At 43.0% G+C, this 22,521-nt stretch overlaps 1 protein-coding gene across 1 annotated transcript in view; it reads left to right on the top strand.

Moving 5' to 3' along the window:
- OCLN (occludin) overlaps positions 1–18,990 on the top strand; it is a 53,627-nt gene extending 34,637 nt beyond the window's left edge. The window contains exons 4-8 of the mRNA XM_004703552.2: positions 241–386; positions 8,932–9,147; positions 10,368–10,539; positions 14,059–14,100; positions 16,865–18,990. Of these exons, the coding sequence (XP_004703609.1) occupies positions 241–386; positions 8,932–9,147; positions 10,368–10,539; positions 14,059–14,100; positions 16,865–16,966 (678 nt within the window). The 3' untranslated portion in view covers positions 16,967–18,990. The remainder of the gene's footprint in view (positions 1–240; positions 387–8,931; positions 9,148–10,367; positions 10,540–14,058; positions 14,101–16,864) is intronic.
- Positions 18,991–22,521: the final 3,531 nt, after the last annotated feature.

Below are 22,521 nucleotides of genomic sequence, written 5' to 3'. Positions count from 1 at the left end.
AAAAAAATTGTCATTTTTTTCATGAACTTTTTGACACCTCCTCTTACACACCGATATTAAACCAGCAATAACATTGTTGATGTGTTTCTCGGATTTAACTGATACCAAAAAGAAATCCTTGGAGGTTGCTTGTATTAACAAAGTGCAGTGTTACTATTAGGTATAATTTTATATATGCATTTTCTTCCCCCTCTAAATTATAGGTTAACTAATACCTATTCTCTTGGACTATTTCTGTAGGTTAAAAATGTTTCCGTAGGCACACAAGACATGCACGCACCACCGTCTGACTATGTGGAGAGAGTTGACGGCTCCATGGTCTACCCTTCCAATGGCAAAGTGAATGACAAGCGGCCCTACCTCGATTCTTCCTGCAAATCAACACCGTGAGTACTGTCTGTGCCGTCCATCCACTTGAATATCCAGCCATGTATAATAAAGCTGGTGGCTGATCTCTGCGTTGTAGGCAGAAGCCAAGAGCTTTGTGGAAGGCCACTGTGGCAGGAGGGAAGGCTAGGAACATTGCTCACTTCTAGTTCTGGCTTTGAGGTTCAGATGTGTGTGGAAGACAGTTGCTGATGGATAACAGTGTGGTCCTCGGTCTCTCCTTTTGCCTGTATAAGTAGATTTCCTTAGTAAAAGGGGAGTTTGCTCATTGATCAACCCTGTCCACCTCTGTTTCTGTTAAACTAGAATACTTCCATATAAATACAGATGCATACATATGTAAATCTATATATAAGGACAGGGACATAGATCTATGTAAAACATATTTGTAAGGTAGCAAGCGGACATTGGCCCTCTACTCAAATACTCTCTCAACACAAGAACACTTTGTTCTAAAAACCTGGCATTTTGTGATGCTCACCTTCCCAACATGATTGCTGAAGACAAAAAAGGGTGCATAAGCAAATGTGGTGAAGAAAGCTGATGGTGCCTGGTTATTAAAGATACAGCGTCAGGGGTCTTAAAGGCTTGAAGATAAACAAGTGGCCATCTAGCTGAGAAGCAACAAAGTCCATGTGGAAGAAGCACACCAGCCTGTGTGATCATGAGGTGTGGCTGGGATCGGGTATCAAGCATTAGAAGACGCAAAACAAGCTATCATATCGATGTGAATGAGGGGGGTTGGGGGGGGGGACCCAAAGCCCATCTGTAGACAATTAGACATTCCCTCACAGAAGGGTCACAAAGAAGGGCAAGCCAGCCAGGGTACAGTATAGCACTGACGAAACACACAGCATTCCTCTAGTTCTTTAATGCTTCCTTCCCCACAATATCATGACCCTAGTTCTACCTTACAAATCCAGCTAGACCAGAGCATGTACACTGGTATAGATAAGAGCTCTTGACACACAAAATCTAGGACAGATAAAACCCTCAGGAACAATAATGGGAGTAGTGATACCATGAGGGTGGAGGGAAGGTGGAGGGAGAAAGGGGGAACTGATCACAATGATCAACGTATGCATGGGTGAAGGGAGACAGCAGATGGTGTAAGATATGAAAATAATAATTATTTTGTAATTTATCAAGGGTTCATGAGGGTGGGAGGGTGGGGGAGGGAGGGAAAAAATGAGAAGCTGATACCAAGGGCTCAAGTAGAAAGAAATGTTTTGAAAATGATGATGGCAACATATGAACAAATGTGCTTGACACAATGGATGTATGGATTGTTATAAGAGCTGTAAGGACCCCCAATAAAATGATTAAATAAAAAAAGATTAGAATATTTCCTTTTGGAGAGAGCCTCGGCTAGGTAGGGGAGAGAAAAAAAAAAAAGAATATTTCCTTTTGAGGTCACAAATTCAATAATTTTGTTGCCAGGCTAGTGGACTGCGACTTCCCATACTGCAAGAGTACATTCATGGATAACACCTCTGAGTTTCAGTATGTTGTACTTTGTATTCTCTGTAATGTCCCAATACCTCCCAGTGAGTGTCTGCCCTGTAGTAGATTCAATTGTGATTGTTGAAATTCTATCATAACTGTGGTGTATTTTACCCTAAAGCTCAGTTCTAATTCAACTTAACGACTGGTGGCGAGAGAAGGATGTTGGAGATGTTGTTAGGGGTTTTGATATAATGTATGCTTAAAGATGATAGATTAGACTTCCTGTATATTTCTAAAGAGCCTTGGTGACATGTAAGTGCTTGGCTGTTAACCAGAAGGTTAGTGGTTCAAGCCCATCTGCCACTCTGGGAGACAGATGTAGCAGTCTGCTTCTCTGAAGATTGTATCCTTGGAAGGCCGCTGTATACTCTGTTCCATAGGGTTGCTGCGAGTCAGAAAGAACTTCATGCACACAACATTATCTAGAATTCTGAGAGTTTTGATGGCACCGTGGGGAAGCACCTGGCTGCTAAGTGAAAGGTTGGCGGTTTGAACCAACCCATCCCGTGACTCCACAGGAGAAAGATGTGACACTCGCTTCAGTAAAGGCAGTGCTGGCTGTGAAGGGCTGTCAAGTGGATTCAACTCAGAGCAAGCAGCCCTTTGTGCAGTGGAAGGAAAGACTGCCAGTCCTGTGCCATCCTTGCAGTCTTTGCTGTTCCAGCCATGGTTGCAGCCAGTATATCCATCTGTCTTGTCGAGGGCTTTGACTCTTTTTCGCTGACCTTCTACTTTACCAAGCATGATGACCTTCTCCAGGGACTAGTCCCTGCTGATAACATGTCCAAAACACATGAGACAGCATGTCACCATTCTCACTTCTAAGCATCATACTGACGGTGCTGCTTCCGAGGTAGATTTATTTGTTCTTTTGGCCATCAGTGGGATGTTCCGTATTCTCTGCTAATGCTGTAATTCAAAGGTATTAGTTCTTCTTTGACCTTCTTTATTCATTGTCAGCTTTCCCTTGCATATGAAGTGATTGAAAATACTATGTTGTGGGTCAGGTACATTTTAGTCTTCAAGTTGGCTTTTTTGTTTTTTAAAACCTTTAAAAAGTCTTTTGCAGCCGATTTGCCCAATGCTGTGTTTGTGATTTCTTGACTGCTGCTTCCATGGGCATTTATTATAGATCCAAATAAAATGAAACCCTTGTCAGTTTCTATCATTTTTCATTTATCATGATGTGTTTATTGGTCCAGTTGTGGGAACTTTTGCATATGCTGAGGTGTAATCCACAATGAAGGTTGTAGTATTAGTCAATTATTCATCAATAAGTGCTCCAAATCCTTTGGGCTTTCAGCAACCAGGCTTATTTATTTAAAAATGTTTAATCAATCATTTTATTGGGGGCTCTTACAGCTCTTATAACAATTCATACATCAATTGTATCGAGCACATTTGTACATATGTTGCCATCATCATTTCCAAAACATTTTCTTTCTACTTGAGCCCTTGGTATCAGCTCTTTTTCCCCTTCTTTCTTCACCCTGCCACCCTCGTGAACCTCTGATAATTTATGCATGATTTTTATTTTCATATGTAACACTGTCCGCTGCCCCCTTCACCCCGTTTCTGTTGGTTTGTGTCATCTTTATCTTGCGGGCTGTTCGTGAGCGGGCCTCCATCCTGATGCCGCGCTCTTCTTTACCCCCAGTTCCTTGGATGAGCTTCTCAGCACACAGATTGAATCAATGCAGTGCAAGGTTACAATCCAGACACAGACTTTTCCAACCACAAAATTTCTCCTTGTTCTAGTCAAACAATTGCCTCTTGGTCTCTGGCCAGGTTCTGGATGAGTACAATGAAATGTTCTAGAATTTCTGTTCTTCTCAGTATTATTCGTAATTTGTTATGAACCACACAGTCTAATGCTGTCACATAATGCAACACAGGTAAACATCTTTCTGGCATTTTCTGCTTTCTCTTGCATCACTTTTTTTCTGGAATGGGCATGAATATTGAGCTGTCGTCCAAATTCCCGGCATAGATGCTCAGTGTGTTCAAGGCTGCATCCACTTGTTGAAGCACTTCAACGGGCATTCTCTCAATTCCTGTGACCTCGTTTTTCTCCACTGCTTTCAGAGCAGCTTGGATTTTTTTCCTTGTATACTATCGGTTCTTGATCTTATGCCATCTACTGAAATAACGTTTATAGAGTGACTCTGTATTCCGCCCATCTGTCTTTGAGGCTTCGTGTGTCACTGAAGGAGCCCTGGTGGTGGAGTGGTTAGGCATTGGGCTGCAATCTGCGAGGTGGGCGTTTGAAAGCACCAGCTACTTTGAGGGAGAAAGACTAGGCTTTTTATTGCTATGAACAGTTGCAGTCTCGGAAACCCACAAGAGGATCAACATGCACTCTGTTGGAGCCTGCCGACGAGTCGAACAGTCCTGAAAGGGGGAGTGAGGATTAAGGAAAAAAAGGGACAGGGGAGGGCAACAGTGAATACTGAAGCCCCGAGTTTATTCTACACCTTCCTTTTATACATGCAGAAACAACCCGGGGTTATAGTTTTCTCATTGTTAAGCAAGCACATTGGATACACATCAGCAACTCTATGTTTTTCCAAGTCAAGCATTCTTTGATAAAAATTAAACATTCTGTTTTCCCAGAACTTGCATATGACCTTGTTCTTTTTCTTAGTCTCAATGTCAAACCGCAGAAACAAACAGCAGATACTGACACCTGGGTCATGATATCTCAACTATTTCAAGGCTTAGTCTCCATGGCCTTCAACAGCACTCCATGGCAGTGAGTTCTGGGTTTGGTGTCATTGAAAGGATCACTGGTGGTTTAGTGTTTAGGTACTAATTGCAAGGTCATCCTTCAAAAACACCACCTGCTCCGAGGGAGAGAGAGGGGACTTTCTACTTCCATAAACAGTTACAGTCTTGGAAATCCAGAGGGACAGTTCTGCCCTGTCCTAGAGGGTTGCTATGAGTCTATCAACTTGATCAATGGCAGTGAGTTTTTTGAGTGAATGTCATTGGATATACTTGCCCTTCAAATCCCTAAGTACTGTGACTTGGGGCTTGAATTTTTTTTCTTCAGTTCTTTCTTTGCAAATGTTGATTATGTTCTTCCTTGTGGTTTTGTAAGTCCAGGTCTTTGCACATGTCTTTCTTAAGTCTTTGTCTTTTCGAACTGCCGTCTGAAATCTTCTGTTCAGCTCCGACCTGTCATTTCACAGCCTAAAAAAGTCTTAAAGGGGCAGTTCTAGCCTATCACGTGAGATCACTCTGAATCAGCAATGACTTGGCAGTACACAACAGTCCGTAGTTCTCGAACTCCAAATCCCTTTGGAAAGCAAATAAAAACAAACTGCCTTTTAGGTAGTTTGTTTTGAATTAAAAGGAGATCCATTGGAAAGCTTTCTCTATTTCAAATTTAACTCCCTAACCTCCCACCCCCATTACCTGAATTCATAGTAATTTGCCCAGGAATCTCTATAAGATGATGTTAGCAGCTGAGTCCACTGCAGAGTAAGTTGGAAGACAATAGGCCTTATTATCGCACTGGAATGGAATTCAGAAACCGAGCACACTGGCAGCCTGCCTACCACCCGTGGATTTTGTTTTGGTCTCTGCTCTGCCCGGTTTGTTCAGACCCTTCAGCACCCCACTGTGCTCTCCTTCCCCGGGACTGATTTCCATCACGAGTGATTAGAAGGAAGGGCATTCTCTGTGTCCTCCTTTCCTCTCTTTGGATTTTAACCAGAAGCACAACATGGAGAATCCCAATCACCATTAACCCAAGACTGATCCCTGAAGAAGAGGTCGAATATACCTTCTCTGTCCAACCTTTTTACCGATTATAACACCAGCTGCCCCTGCCCAAGTCATATTCTACTTCTCAGCTGGGTTCAGTATTCATTGCCATGACCACACAAACAATACTCATGATTATGGAATGTATTACGGGAGCGGCAGGTTACATCTGAGAATCAGGATATATTTCCCCTGGAAGGACAGCTGCTTCTCAAATATGTCTCTTTCTGGCCCTCAACCCCTTTGGCCTGCGTGGCCTGGCCTGGCCTCTTGCTCAGGCAAGGGTTACAAAGCACCTAACTGGTGTTCCACCCTAGTGTCTTCTTGGCAGTAGTGGGGTCCTCTCTCTGCTCTGAGATTAACTCCCTTTTAAGCCAACAGGGTGGCAAAGTTGACCAATACTATAGTTTGGGCTTTATACAACCATATTTACAGAGCCCCACCCTGCAGGAATTTCATGTGCCGTAATTGCAAAGTCCCACTCAGTCATTTTGTGGGAGTCAACAGTACAGCAGAAAAAGGCCACATTAAAGCAGTGTATTGCACTGCAGGTACACCCCATGCCATACTGTTCACACCCAACCAGAATTGCCCTCTATAAATCAAGACCCAGGAATTTGAATGCTCCCATGATGTAAAGCTGTCAAGGCAAGCAGACAGAGTGCCAAATGAGACCATTGTGTGGTAGTGGTAGGTTGCTAGGACAGTCGATTAGAACTTTTATGCAAGTTATAAAGTTAGAGAAGCCCAGCTCAAACTAACTTAAGCAAAAAGAAGAAATCACTGTCTCGTGTAAGGCCCCAGGATGGATTGAGCTCTAGGTATGGCCAGGCACTCTCATGTTTTTGTCTCAGCCTATGTTGTGACCAGACGGCCATCCACATCCCCTCAGCCCGGTGGTGCCCCAGCTCAGCATTCAGAAAGCGCTTTCCATCTACACAAAGGGATGGTTCTGAGTGGTCTTTGGGTTATCGTCATGACTGAGGCTGGGATGGAGGAGTTCTCTGATCAGAGCACCCCAAGTAAACACAACAAGTTTATAAAATGCCATGTAAAAATTGCAGTACAGGTTATGTAGTGTTTCTCCTCCCTCACCGATACTGGGTGTTAGCAGAAAAGGAGGATTCTTGTGAATCAGTGGGCACGTTCCAGCTGCAAATAGTACTGCCGGGTTCATGTTCCACGTTACTCAGTGTAGTTGTCATTTTCTCATCGGCTGTTCCGCTTTAACTGATAGTGCAAGGTAGGAGAAGCAGCAGCACAGAGGTGTGGGAGCCGCGGGGGTGGAGAACAAGCAAATGAGTGAATAATTTAAAAGAATGGTTTAAAGCAGCAGTTCTCAACCTGTGGGTCACGGCCCCTTTGGGGGTCAAACAACCCTTTCACAGGGGTTGCCTGATTCATAACAGCAGCAAAATTATAGTGATAAAGTAGCAACAAAGAAAATGTTATGATTGTGGGGTCACCACAACACGAAGAAGTGTATTAAAGGGTCGAGGCATGAGGAAGGTTGAGAACCACTGGTTTAAAGGCTACAAAAGACCAAGCTCCCGTACCGGGAGTCTGTGAGGTCAGGAACCCATGTGCCAGGGAGTGAAGAGGTGGGTAGTACAGATGTCTGATAGGACGTGTGCGCACAGATGAGTTTAAAGGTTGTTGAGAATACCTGTATTCTTAACTCCTACTTTTTCAAACGTTTTCTTGTGCTTTAGGTAAACGCTTAAACAGCAGAATAGTTTGACCATCGCTCATTCCCCTCTCTCTCCACTCCCCGTTTCTGGGGTCTGAGTCCCTTGTCCCTGACTGCCTTTTGAGCTTTGATGTTACACAAATGTTGCCGTTCTTGGTTTCACAGTGTTGATACACCTCTTTACTTACATTTTACTTGCTAAGAACGTTTTTCCTAGCTTTCAGGCCGGATTAACTGTGTTACTCTTTGGTGTTTTGAAGGGTAGAGGGAAAGGAGAGGTGGAAATTTTCCAAGGTAAGGACTTCTAATGTCAATATCTAAAATCATAATATGAAGGCAGGAGGCCTACTTTGTGTTGTGTGTGGGTTTGTTTGTTTTTTCTGTTTCGTTTTGCTCTTTAGCTGCCTCCCCATCTGGCCTTTGGCCCCTCAGGTTTACTACCTGGAAGCCAAGAAGTGTAGTATCCGTTTGGGCACAGTGTCCAGGAACATGTTCCTCATTGACTCGGGGAGAAGGTCACACGTTCCTACCACCAGTAGTGTCAACGCAGCATACAGAGCTGTGTTACCTGAAGAAACTCCCATAAAGCCCACCCCACCTCCAACCTGCAGGGAGGTAGGTGGGGGTGCCTACAAGAAATTAATTAGTGTGACAGGTGGAAACAGAAGGCTCTGACCACAGTTAGACTCACGTGGCCCCGGATCGCTGAGAAAACAGCAAAACCTGGTGGGTACAGCTCAAGGTTCTAGTTGTTAGAAGTTAAAAGTAAGCAAGAAGAGGGAAACAAACACTTTCAGGTTTTGTCCTACTGCAGGGGAAATTTCCGATTTGCATTTCTGTTACCCAATAGTAGCTTACAGTTGCCATATAATTACAGCAGCTAGAATTTTGTCCTTGCAGAACCATCATGTACCCTTAAAATGTGACACAGCATTAAATCATTACATTGGAAAAACAGCAAATATGCATAATGGAAACTCATTTCTTTCATCTGCACAGCTTCAGGCGTAACACTGCAATTTGAAACAGAATCCTTCATGAGCACTTTAACTTATTAAGATATAAAACTTTTACTTAGTGTATCTTGCAAAGGGAACTGAGAGAGGGCTCTGTGAAATGAACTTCACAAAGCCTTTGTCTCTAAGAGTCCAGCTTCCAAAGGTAGATGTGTAATTGCATTCCTCTTCCCCATGCAGCATTCCTTGGAACTGGGAGAATCTGTAGAAAAGAGTCACGATCTGTGTTCTTGACAGACGTGTGCATAACCAGTGCCTGACACAGGTCGGGTAAAAACAAACACCTCTTCCAGACCAACCTGAACTTTCTAAGATGAAATCTGGGGTCCGCTTTAGGTGGCAAAGGAGCCTTAAAGCAGCCAGTGTGCATTAGAGAGTGAGCTGGAGCTAAAGCAAATGCAGGAAGCTAGAGACCTGCTGGGTGTTACGCCTGTGAACTTTGGCGAGGAGAGGACACCTACGTGTGGCACATCTGTGTTCTTGTTGCTGGCTCTCTAGCATGCAGAGTGTGGGCAGAGGAAGTAGTGCACCTAGTAGTCACTGGGAAAGATTCTTGTTTTCTAGGGTGCCGGAGGTGGCTCAGGAGCTTCCCCTAACTTCTGCTGTGGACGACTACAGACAGCCCCCTTACAGCAGCAGTGAGAACTACGAGACGCCTTCAAAATGGACTTCTGCCAAGGGAAGAGCAGGCAAGCCCAGGAGAAGCGAGCAAGACCACTATGAAACAGACTACACGACGGGTGGCGAGTCCTGTGATGAGCTGGAGGAAGACTGGATCAGGTACCCAGCCAGAGCCACACCTGCCACCCCCACCCCATCCACCCCATTGTGAGTGTGGGCCAGCTGGCTCTAGAGCCACCTAAGCTGGGATGCGGTCTCACTCCCTGACCATCCCCACCCTCCACCCCCTCAGTAGCCTTTTAAAATTGCGATTGAGATGGAATGTGTTTCCACTTAGGGAAAATAAGATATCCTTCTCACCCCTCAAAAAGAAAGAATTTTAGAAACAGTGTCATATACAAACTAAGTAGTAACAGGAAGCACCCAGGTTGTTTGTCATCAGGATGTACTTTATGTTCCTGGATCCCAGTTTAAGGAGTATAAACACAAGTATTTTAGGGTCATGTGGTAGTGTCTATTCAAAGTAAGGGATTTTCAGTTCCATTTCTAAGAATTATCTATGTGTAGTTGCTTTAAAACAAAACAAAGCATGAACAGCATTGTGTAAGAATTGTGTTTTGGGGTTTTTTTAAAATAGTTTTTAATTCCATTTATTTGCCTCCCACTCTTAAGAAACAGAAAATAAGAGGATCTCATGCTTCCATAACTCACCAGCCTTATTATTCTTGAAGAAGAAACACTTCAGGGGTCCTCAAACTTTTTAAACAGGGGGCCAGTTCACTGTCCCTCAGACCGTTGGAGGGCCGGACTATAGTTTTAAAAGAAATTGAACAAATTCCTATGTACACTGGACATGTCAGCTGCTAAGCAGGACAGGCAGCGGCGGCAAAAACACCCAGCTGGCTGGATAAATGTTCTCGGCGGGCCGCATGTGGCCCGCGGGCCGGGCCGTAGTTTGAGGACCCCTGCATTAGATTATAAGCCAGATAGAGGCACAGCGAGAGCTCTAGTGGCCTAGAGGTTATGTGCTGTGCTGCATCGGAAAGGTCAGTGGTTCAAAACCAGCCACTCCTCTGGAGAAAGACAGGGAGGGTTTCCTACTCCTATAAACACTGTCTCAGAAACTCCCAGGGACAGTTCTACCCTGCTCTACAGGGTCGCTAGGAGTTGGCATCGACTGGATGGCGGTGAGTTGAGTTGAGGGGCACATAGGAGTCCCGGTGGTGCAGCCAGAGTGGCTGTAGGAGAAAGAGGTGCAGTCTACCTTCTTGAAGATTTATATACAGCCTTGGGAATCCTATGGGGCCTCCTATGGAAACCCTGTAGAGTTGCTAAAAGAGCAGGAGTACATGTGCATCTCTTTCTTTCTCAATTTTCAGGGAATATCCACCTATCACTTCAGATGAACAAAGACAACTCTACAAGAGAAGCTTTGACACTGGCCTGCATGAGTACAAGAGCTTACGAGCAGAGCTCGATGAGATCAGTCAAGCATTGTCTCGGTTGGATAAAGAATTGGATGATTATAGAGAAGAAAGTGAAGAGTATATGGTAATCTAAAACCGGATATTTATAAATTATTTAGAATTTTATATTAATCCATGATGATACAGTATCCTTTATACTAATGATTGATAAAAAATCTGCTTAGAATCACACTGTAATTTCATTGAAGGGTAATTGAAAATGAGTTGGTCCTAAGTCTTTTCCAAATTGAAGAGTTGCACTAGTGCAGATAGAGTTACAAAGCAATATTCTATTTATTTGCCTCTCTTCCAGTTTCAAAGAAAGTAACCATATCTATTATATCTATAAGCTTAATTTATCCTTTGTTTTAAAAAATCCAAACATTGCACAAATGTGTAAAGACAAATTGCTTTCAATCGCACCACCCAGATATCATCAATATAATGATGTTTTTAAAGTATCCTTATTATGAAGGAATGCATACACCCACCCACCTCATCTTATGTACTTTCCATGAAAACAGAGCATCTAAATAAATTACTTAGAATTCTTCGACACAGGAGATTTGTGTACATATAGTCATTCACTTTTCATTTATCCAAACCCCTAAGTAGATTCTTCGATCTCTATTTTATGCCTGTGTTATAATTCAGTGCTACTTTCCATATAAGAAAGAGCCAGTGGCACTAAAAGCAGGCCAGGCTTCACTGAAAGCACAAGCCACAACAAGCCTTGAAGAATTGATGGGACACGGGTTGATGTGTTTCAATAAGTTGATGAAGCACTGGAAGCATTCACCCATCTAGTCCAAGAAATCTGAGTGATAGCTACTTGGCCAACTGACTGGAAGAGACCCATATCTATACTCATTCCAAAGAAAGGTGACCCAACAGAATGCACAAATTATGCAGTAGTATCATTAATATTACATGCCAATCAAATTTTGCTTAGTAGCATCCAGCAACATTTGAAGCATTCCATTGGTCAGATTCAGACAAGGTCATGGAACAGGACATAATATCATTGCTGTTTTCAGCTGGATCTTGACTGAAAGCAAAGAATACCAGGAAGATGTTTACTTGTGTTTCATTGACTATGCAAAGACATTGAACTGTGGGGATCATAACAAACTATAGATAGCCTTGAGAAGAACAGGAATTCCAGAACAGTGCTCCTGTGGAACCTGTACATGGCTTGAGAGGCAGTTGTGTAAACTGAATAAGGAGTACTGCATGGTTTAAAACCAGGAAAGGTGTGTCAGGTTGTATCATATAACCATATTTATTCAATGTTTGCTGAGCCAATCATCAGACAAGCTGTATTATATCAAGGAGAATGTGGCATCAAGATTGAAGGAAGGCTTAGTAACATTCTGTGATATGTTGGTTGACACAGCTGCTGGCTGAAAGTGAGGATTTAAAGCACTTACTGATGAAGATCAAGGATTACAGCTTTCTGTATGGATTACAGTTCAATGTAGAGAAAATCAGAATCCTCACAACTAGACCAATGAGTAACATCATGATAAATTGAAATTGTCAAAGATTTTTGTCTTGCTTAGATTCACTATCAGTTGCATTGGGTAAGTCTGTTGCATAAGAACCCTTCAAAATATTTAAAAATAAGGTTGTTACTTTGAGGATTAAGGTGCACCTGCCCTTAGCCATGGTATTTTAATCACCTCGTGCATGTGGAAGTTGGACACTAAGGCAGACTGAAGAATGATTGATGCATTTAAATTATGCTGGTAAAGAACATTGAAAGTTCATTCCATGGACTGCCAGAGAGCAAACAAATCTGTCTGGGAGAAGTATAGCCAGAATGTTCCTTAGAGACAAGGAGGCAGGTCTTCATCTCACATACTTTGGACCTGTTGTCAGGAGAGACCAGTCCCTAGAGAAGGACATCATACGTGGTAGAGTTTAGAGGGGCAGCAAAAAAGAAGGCGGCCCTCAAGGAGAAGGAAGGCTTGACACAGTGGCTGCCACAATGTGCTCAAACCTGTGCACATGTGAGAATGGTGCAGGGCCCGGGTGGTGCTTGGTTCTGTTGTACATCGATTCCGTTTGAGTCAGAACTGACTCCACAGCAGCTAACAACAACAGCAACACTTACTTTGATGCTCAAACTGTTCTCGCTCTGACCATTGGGAGCCCTGTCATTTGGCTCTTAAGGCCTTTTGACACACCTACCCCATCATATGGGATTTTCAGTACTTCCTTACTTTCTATTACTACTTGTGTCCTGCTGTATTACCCAGTCATATTTTATAGTTTTCTTCTCATGTCAGTAACAAAGACCTAGTTATTGTAGAGATAGCTGCATGATATTTAATTTTATGGTTATACTATTATTACCAATTTTTATCTACATCTTCCTTTTGCCTCCCACCCAGATAGTCCTTCTATATTCCGGCGGGCCTCCTCACATTTGTGTGCAACTCTGTTTACCACAAAACCAAAAACATTCCAGAGTAGAAGGTTAAGCAACTTTAACTTTCGGATACATATTGTTGCAAAACTGCCATTGAGAAATGTTGTCCCGGCTACCTCGCCCTTAGTAATGCAGATGGGGCAGTTTTGTGTGTGGAGGGAACATGATTTCAGCTGTAAGGAGTGCTGCATGATCAGAGTTCTAGAGCCATTAACAAGCCAAGTGTCTGTGTGCTTGTTTTTAAGGTTGAGGAGTTTATTAGGGAAATAGGAGAGGCAAAGATACCCAGGTGACAAGAGAAAAAAAAATCACTCTGAAATGCTCCGTCAAGCCAAGTGGGGCCTGCCCTTGATCTCGCCACAAGGATAAGAAACTGATGGGTTAGCAAGAGCATTCGCTGGCAGCCACCTAGCCAGGGCTTGAGTGTCTCAGCCAGGACTGGCCCCACTCCCTGCCAAAGGTGTGCATGAGACAAAAGAATGTGTCTGCAAAGCTACTTCCCAGCAGCATCCTGGCACAGTTCTTGGGGAGAGCCTCACCTTTTCTCACCTGGGCTTCACTGTGCTCTCTCCTCCCTTGAAGGGCTTCTCACTCAGTGCTGCGAGTCTTGAACAACAAGCATATGGGATGAGTTGAGAAAGTCCGTGATTTTCTTTGTGACCCAACGTACTCCTGATTGCGCCCAGTCCTGGTGAATCTGTTGCTGCACTGGGTCCTCTTGTCCGGCCGTGGGTGCCTTCAGGAAGGCTGCAAACCGAGTTTAGGAAGGCAGCTGATGGGAATTGGGATAGGAAAGGGAGGAGATCACTTAGAGAAGTAAGAGAAGTAGGCAGAACTTAGCCCTAGGTATCACAGTGGGCGGTAGAGAACCTGATGAGAGCTACACTAGCAAAGACCTGTCTTGAGCCTGTGGCATGTGGATAGGCCTGGGGAGCGATACTAGCAGAGGAGCAGCCAATAGAGTGATCTGCTCCGTGGGAGTCAAGGACAAGAAATACAATGTCAGAAATGTTTCTTCTGTGGATTCCTTCACACCTTCCAGCCTTAAGATTTCATTATTTTAATCCTTCCTTTTTGGTATAAGTTGGCTAGGGTTTGTAGCATCAGGAATGTTTGTTCTTGAAAGAGAAGTGCCCTACTAAACTGTATTTCCGGTGTTCCTCATTACAGGCTGCTGCTGATGAATACAATAGACTGAAGCAAGTTAAGGGAGTAAGTATCCTGGATTTGAAGGTTCTCTGGGGAGGAACTTCCCTTTTACATGCTTTTAGGTTAGCCTGTAGAATGTGTGTGAATGCCTGGTTATAGACAAAAGACCTGTGATTGTGAGAGGGAAAAACTAAAAGGAGACCTTAGTTTCAATGCAGTTACAACCAATTCTGATGATTTCGGAACCTTTTTGAAAATTAAGGTATGCATAATGAAAAGGGCATAAATCAAATCTATGTAGCTTGAGAAGACATCACAAAATGACCCTATGCCTGTGTAACTGGCCCCCAGATCAAGAAGTTAATTTCTTAGCAGTGCCTCTCCCCAAACCAATCAAAACCCACTGCCTTTGAGTCCGTTCTTTTCTAGGTTTGACTCGCTCTGTGCGATGTAGAACTGCCCTAGATGGATGTCAATCTGTAAGTGAGCAGCCAGCCGTATCTTGCTCCCATGGAGCAACTCACTGGTGGCTTGGAACGGCTGACCGTGTAGTTAACAACTACCATGACGTTTTAAAAATTGTTACTATGGTGGCGAAAATATACACAACAGTATCTTTCACATCAGTACTTTTTCACACACACAATGCACTGACATTATGTTCCCGATGCTAAGCTGTCATCGCTACCACCTGTTGATACCCCGGTGCTCTTTAGCAGAGACTTTCTCATCCACCTGGAAACACATATACGGTGGTCTCTCTGCATCTGCCTATTCTAGATGCTTCAGGTAAGTGAGATCAGGTACGATGTTTGTCCCTTTGGGACTGACTTTACTTGGCATGCTTTTAGGATCATCCACGTTTCGACTTTTACCATCATCAAATACATTTGTCAGTTTTGAACTTTAGTAACTAGAACCAGGAGACCTGGTGGTGTAATGGTTATGCTTTAGGGCTGCTAATTGCAAGGTCAGCAGTTTGAAACCGCTGGCTGCTCCATAGAGAACTATTAGGCTTTCTAATCCTGGAAAGAGTTACAGCCTCTGAGACCCACAGGGAAAGTTCTCCCCTGGCTTCAAGGGTCGCTCTGAGTTGAAATCAGCTGACGGCAGAGCCACAGAGTGTGTCAGCTTTCAGTGGCTTCTTGGACCCACGTTTGTGGTTGTGAGGTCCATTCCTGTGGCGGCACTAGCTGAGGCGCATTCATTGCATTACTCTGTAGCACAGCTGACCCATCTGTTCCAAAATTTGTGAACATTTGGGTTGTCCCTGAGAGTAATAGTATGACAAACACGTTTGTAAATGTCTTTCTGTGCACACGTGTACAGGCGCCTGTGAGTGAAATTGCAGGCTCTCCAGACCTTAGTCTGTATATACTGCCAAACAGTTTTCCAAAGGTGTATCAATGTGCATTCGTACCTCCACCAAACACTGTGATGATGAGTCAAAAAGAATTGCTACAAAATAGTAGAAACCTTCATGGAACAAAATTACCAAGATGTGAAGCTGCTGTTTCAAGACACAGCCTCCGTCTGCGTGCATGCCCTGCTGAAGGCAGCGTCTGCACCTCTGCACCCTTCCCGGGAGAACCCGCGCTGCTCCTCTTAGCCACGTCCCAACGGCGCTCTGGCAACCTTGAGCGCACCTGTGGTGCTCCTGTGAAATGTTCTTTCCGATTTGAGGACCAAAAAGAAGTCTGACAGGGCAAGATCAGGACTGTGGGGTGGATTAGAGGTGACAGCGACGGGGGAGTAAGGTTTCCCAATGAAATTCTTGTAGAAAGCCCTGGTTACCATCATAGAATGAGCAGCGGTGTACTGTGGTGAAAAAATCCCTCGGCACAATTTTCCTGGCCGTTTCCTCACCAATGCAGTTTTCCGTCTTAAAACTTCTTCCTAATAGCCCCTATGGTCATCCTGTGCCCTTTGATGAAATCTTTCATGATTACCCCTGTGGTACCCCAAAAAGCAGTTGTCATACTCTCTGATCCCTCTGCTTTAAATGTAAGTGGCCCAACACTTTCCCCCAGAACCACGGTATCGATTGGGCCTTTTTCCTTGGAGGCACCCCATGGAGACTAAGACAGTGCATCACTGAAATAATTTGTCTGCAGCCCTCCAGTGATAGCAAGGACATGTTTAAACACATTTTATTTGGAATAAACCAGTGAACTGGAACCATGGTAGGAATATATATATTTTTAGGATTTTTTTTAACTGACTTCATATATACTTGGCGCTCCATCTCCTTGCCAATGATGTGACGTCACCCATCTTTATTCACTTAAAACATTTTTTGTTTGTTAAAGAAAATGGGTTAAATTAATTTAAAATCCTATTGAGGTTTTAGATGATGTCATAGCAAAAGTATCAATACATTTTCTTGGTTAGTTACAAATACTTAAAATGGGAGAAGCCTTTGCAAGACTCAAGATGACAGGATAGAGGAGCAGGACGTCAGCTAGCTACACCGTGAGTGACTCCTGGTGCTGGCCTTGCTTGCTTTCCGTCAGTTAACACTCCCAACGGCTGTTCGACCAGTAAACAAGCTCACAGCCATTGAATCCATTCCGACTCCTGGTGACCCTGTAAGACCTGCCCCCAAGACTAAAAGCTTCATGGACGCCGAAAGCCTCATTTTCTCCCTTGGAGTGGCTGGTGGTTTCCAACCGCTGACCTGTGGCTAGCGGCAGAACGCTTAGCCTCTCCACCACCAGGGCTCTGACAGACAGTACTCTTTTACTTTTCCTCTTCGCCTTTCCAGCAGCTAACACATGACCCGTTTTTATTTTATTGAATTTGTCTATTTTTTCCTACTCTTTTTTAGTCTGTAGATTACAAAAGTAAGAGGAATTACTGCAAGCAGCTGAAGAGCAAGTTGTCGCATATCAAGAAGATGGTTAGTGATTATGATAAACGGAAAACATAGAAGATGTATGTCGCCTTGCCTGGGAGATGAAGGCATGTCTGTTTCTGCAGTGTCTGTTCTCAGAAGACAGATGACTGGATTGTAGCCTGGCCCACCAAACCTTTGTGGTCATTACAAAGTCTTGGTAGCTTTCATATCGCTATCAATATCATCAGTATTGCAGCATTTGATATAGTTTTTGAAAATCAACTGGGCTGGAACACTCCGATTAGGGATTTTAATACTTTAAACATGGATTCTTGTGTGAAGAACTAACTACTGTTGGAGGTTTTAAAATCTTAAAGGAAGGTCCTGCTGTGAACTGTACTATGAAGGTTCATACCCAGGGCATATCTTAATAATAACAATAATGAACAATATATAATTCACATAATTGATCTCATTTAATCCTCCCAGCTATACTTTAGAGAACTGCTATTCCTAATCTTCCTTCTCAGGTAAGGAAACTTGGTTCCCTGCATGGCACTCTCCAAAGTGAAACTGCTCCTGTCCTAGCGTGCTGTTTCGGTGAAGTCTGTTTGATGATTCCACCAATAAAGTCCTTGCCCTTTCATATTTCAGTTATTGGCATGTACGCTGTATGCTGCCAGTTTCCCCAACTACGTGCAGGGCTAAAATGAACTTGTTTCATTTTGTCCTAATAATAGAGATCATGTAAAATTAACCAACAGATTTAACATTGTAAATACACATTTACATTTTTAAAATCAAAATTTAAACTTAATGGTTAGAGTTTTGTGTATTTTAAAATACTTTTTATTTTTTATGGTTTACATTTTTTTTAACCCACTAGAGTTTTTCATTATAACTGAATCTCCAATTGCCTTTATCATTCAACTGTGACTTGAATTGTACCTTTTAGGAATGTTCAAGTTCTGTACATATTTTGTAAGGTATTAAACCTGATGTTCTCTTTCTGTATTATTCCTGTTTGATGTTATTAGTGCTGTTAATACTGAGCCGTGGAAAACATTACTCAGGGCTGTATTTGCTTTAAGCTATTGTGGGTGCTGTGTTTGTTGGTGGTTTCCCAAGCCTTTGGTTCTCAGAAGGCTGATTTATCTGGGTATAGGATGAACGGTATACCATACAACACCAAATTATTTCCAATGGTGCCTTTCAATATCAGCGTATTCTTAAAAAATCAGATTCTTCTTCATAAAGTAAAATTCGATGATATGCTGTGTATTTAGCCAAGTTGATTGTGATCATTTCAGTTTTTAGAACTGCTCTCTCCAGTTTTGGTTTTATGAAAGCCATTTAATAATCATCTTTAAATCAATCTGTACGATGTGATTATGACATTCAAATGTATAGGTTTTCATAGACAAGTCTGGTGACTTTCCAAAGGCAGACTTCAAGCAACGAGGCCTCTATCACAATGCTTATTGCTTCAAATTGGAGAAATTCTTACCTTTTGCTGTACATACCTGTGATACAAAAGTAATAATAATCAGCTGGTGTTCAGTTCACAGCAGATGGAAAGGGCTTTCGAGCACTTTAACTGATTTTTACATCTGTTAAATTTCCAACTCCTTGTCTTGGAGATCAGCGTACTTAAGTTTGTGAAGGCAAGTCAGCAGTAAATAGTCTGACCAGAGAAAACGTTTTGCCTGAATGAAGAGAGTGATACAAGTTCGCAGTGTAATGTTCCATAAAGGTGTAATTTGAAATAAATAAAAAAGAATAAGAAAATCTGTTTTCAAATGTGGAACTTACACTAAGGGTCATTAGCGGTGCGTACCTGTGAAATGCTACTCAGGTGGCTTCCAAGTCCGTAAAGAAGGGGCTTCTTCCATGTCCGACCTTGGCTCTACTGTACACCGCTGTTCCACGGAGCATGTTGTGACACCCTGTGGTCCCTCTCCTAAAGGTTCATTGCGGAAAGCGAGGCTCACCCTACATGTGTGACGATGTGTTGACCGTGGCTAGGACCAGGAAAGTATAAGCATACATGTATCCACCACCCAGAAATAAATGTTAATTTTTGTTGTATTTTTTTGAAATAAAATTATCTACTGGTATTGATAGTAATGGTTAATAGTTCATATATTAACTATTTGTATTAAAGGGGATTGAAAAGGTTTATGGAAATTCTCTACTCTCTTTCCATTTTCCAAGAACTCTTTGAAGCCCCTCATTTAATAATATATCTTGAAATCTCATTTAATCCTCACAGCAGTCTTTTGACTTATAACCATTACGACACTCATTCTTCCATTACAGATGAAGGCAGTAATGATTTGATAGCTTGAACTGCCCCCTGGTCACACACTAGGAAGAGAGGCTCAGTTTAGGTTTAAAATCTCTGTCTGTTTTGACTTAAGGCAGCAGTTCTCAACCTGTGGGTTGCGACCCCTTTGGGGATTGAACAACCTTTTCACAGGGGTCACCCAATTCATAACAGTAGCAAAATTACAGTTATGAAGTAGCAACGAAAATAATTTTATGGTTGGGGGGTCACCACAACATGAGTAACTGTAATAGGCAATAGGAAGGTTGAGCACCACTGACTTAGGTCTACACTTCCATCCTAGGTTGAATTCCTTAATCGATTACATCCTGTGGGAATGCTGTGGTTGCTGTTTACCCTTTTCTTCATTTTGAGTGCATTTTAAATACTCGAACACAAAGGGACTCTGTGAAACACTTATCTATAAACCCTTGAATGAGTACATTGGCACTTGGGACCTTTGCTACTCTTCGGGTTATTGGAACCCCTCATAGAGAGACATTCTTCCTACTAAAAGCAGTGACATAAAAGTATCTCCCATCTCACCATTTTCAAAGTCTTGCCATCCTTGCCTCTAAGGAGCACTCTGGCCTCCCCTCTTCCAAGGTAGATCTGTTTGTGTTTTAGCAGTCCATGGTACTTTCAATATTCTCCCTCACCACAATTCATATGCATCGGTTCTTCTTCAGTCGTCCTTATTCAACATCCAGCTCTCGTGGATATGATGCAACGGGAACACCATGGCTGTACCGTAGTCCTCAAAGTCACAGCTTTGCTCTTCAGTCCTCTAAAGAGGTCTGTGCAGCAGATTTACCTCATGCAGTATGTCTTTTGATCTCGTGAGTGCTGCTTCTATGAGCATATTGTTCCAAATTTGAATAATAGTTGTATTGATTGGATTTCCCTCAAGGCAGATAGATATCATCCTATCAGATAGCATTGTACATAATAACAGATTTAGTAAGATCCTTTCTAACAATACCATGTCATTCCTCCTGATGGTGTTATTCCTGGCATCGTATAAATGATTTTGATGCAAAATGACCAATACCAGTCCCTTTCAGCTTACTAATGCCTAAGATATGGATCTTCATGTGGTCCAATTCATTTTTGACTACTTCCAGTTTTTCCTAAATTCATACTAAGCACATTCCAAGTTCCAATTGTTAGAAGATTTTGCAGCTGTTTTTTCTTATCTTCAGTGGTGCCACATCCCGAAAGCTCCACTCCACAGACTTTACTCTTCTCCATGAAGTCAGCTCCTGCCACCCGAGTGCCCGGGGACCTGACGGGCCCATCCTCCAGCATATCTCCGACAGTGTTCCGCTGCTCTTGTGCAGGCCTTCAGGATCTGACAATGTTAAGAAATGGTTTTAAGTGGCTTCATCCTCCAAAGTGGGGAGCCGATCCCTCCTTCGCTGTCCTTAAGCTGGAAGCTTTGCTGAAACCTGTTCACTTTAGGTGACCCTGCTAGCATTTGAAATACCAGTGACTTTGCTTCAGCATCACAGCAACACACAAGCCACCATGGTACGACAAACTGACAGACAATTGGTGTACATGTATGCTAGATTTGATCATTTTAATGACTACATACAACTCAGACTATATACTCAAATTAAGGGGATTTATAAGGGAAGTTAATAGATTGTCACAAGTCAGGATCAGCAAATAATAAGGTATAGCCATTGATCTCCTCAGCAGCCAACTCTCCACCTTTCAGCAATGAAGTAGCCAAGTTTCTCTCCTCAGCCACATGGTAACCAAGTCTCTCTGGTTTTTAATGTTTCAGCCATGTAGTCCCTTGGCCTTTGCCTCCATGGGCCAGGAAGGCAGCCTGCCTGTCTCTCCATTCCATAGGTCCATAGTCTTGGACCAGCTGAAGAGAAAGGACCCCACAGTATCAGGGCTGATCCTTGGAGTCTCCATGGCCTCCACCTCTACAGACAATGATCCTGAATGTGCTCTCCTGAGATCTTGTGGGTTTCTCTCTGCTTCTGCATCTTTCTAGCCAGGAGGGTAATAACATACTGACCAGTCCCCTCTACTAGGGCTATGCACACCCATTGGTGGTGGGAGTTCCAGAGACGTGGGAAGAAGAGCCATAGGAAGAAATTTCACTCTGCCATACCCTTGCACCACCACTAACTTCCTGTTCGAATTTCTCCTTTTTTCTTAAGGAAAGGGTCAGCAAAAAAAAAGAGTAAGTCCCTCGGTGTGATGGCTTGACACAGTGGCTGCTAGAATGGGTGCAAACGTAACAATTGTGAGATTGGCCCAGGCCCAGGCAGTGCTTTCATTCTGCTGCACACGGGGCTACTGTGAGTCAGAACTGAACCAAGGGTACCTAGCAACCTTTCCTCACCTCCTGAGCTGTGTCCTTGAGTAAATGCTGCCCTTTTGATCAAAATTGGCTGATCATGCTCGTGCAGAGATGAGGTCAGTTCCAGATCTGAAGGGTGAAGGCTATCATCTTAGGGGTTCCATTTGCCTGTAGCTGTTAAGTCTGGTTTTTCAGTTTTGTTTAACATACCCCCCCTGCCCCGCCCCCCCGCACTCTCCAGGACCACCTTATGTGGTCCATCCATTGCAGGGCAGTTGGTAGTGGTGGCTGGGCACCATCTAGTTTTTTGTTACTGAGACTGGCATTTGCCTGGCTCATTAGTCCACTGTACTCATTGTTTCCATGTGTCTTTCAGTTTTTGTCACTCTTCTAAGGGAGAGGGGAAAGATAAATGACTGATGGAGGGCTGTATCATTATGTATTTCACATTGGTAACGTTTCTGCTGATGGGAACAGTTTTCGGGAACAAGTGGATCATTTGGGTAGTTAAAAAAAAGACATGGTATTAGCAAATTAAAACAACAGTATTTGGGATTTGGAAAAAAACATGGACTAATGGCGATGCTTCCTTACACAATGCAACAGGACCTGTCTGTCCCTCCCTGCATGCCTGTCTAGTCTTCCTCTGCCCTGAAGTACGGTCATGCGCCCATGGACCAGTTACAGTCTCCCTGTACTGCAGTTCTCCTTCTCTATAAAATAGAGATTCTTGTACGTAATCTCTTAGAGTCGTTGGCAGGTAGTTAATGTGTGACTCATAACAATCAATGCTCGAAAATAAGTACTCAGTCAATAAGGTCAGTTATGGTTACAGTTTCCCACCTATACTCTTCTAAAGCCAAAATATGAATCGGTAACCCTTTAGTTTTTGTAAAGTAAGTAGTGTTTGGTAAACTGCATATATCATCCTCTATGTTTGGTCTGTGCTGGATGCATGCTAAAGCAGAATGTAAGTAATTTTGAATTATCGAAAGATGC

Source organism: Echinops telfairi, unplaced genomic scaffold (genome assembly GCF_000313985.2).
Source record: "Echinops telfairi isolate 266 unplaced genomic scaffold, ASM31398v2 ScPeMD7_7469;HRSCAF=8507_1, whole genome shotgun sequence".
Lineage (NCBI taxonomy): Eukaryota > Metazoa > Chordata > Mammalia > Afrosoricida > Tenrecidae > Echinops > Echinops telfairi.
Note: the sequence above shows the minus strand (reverse complement) of the source record. Positions and strands in the feature narration are given on the sequence as shown.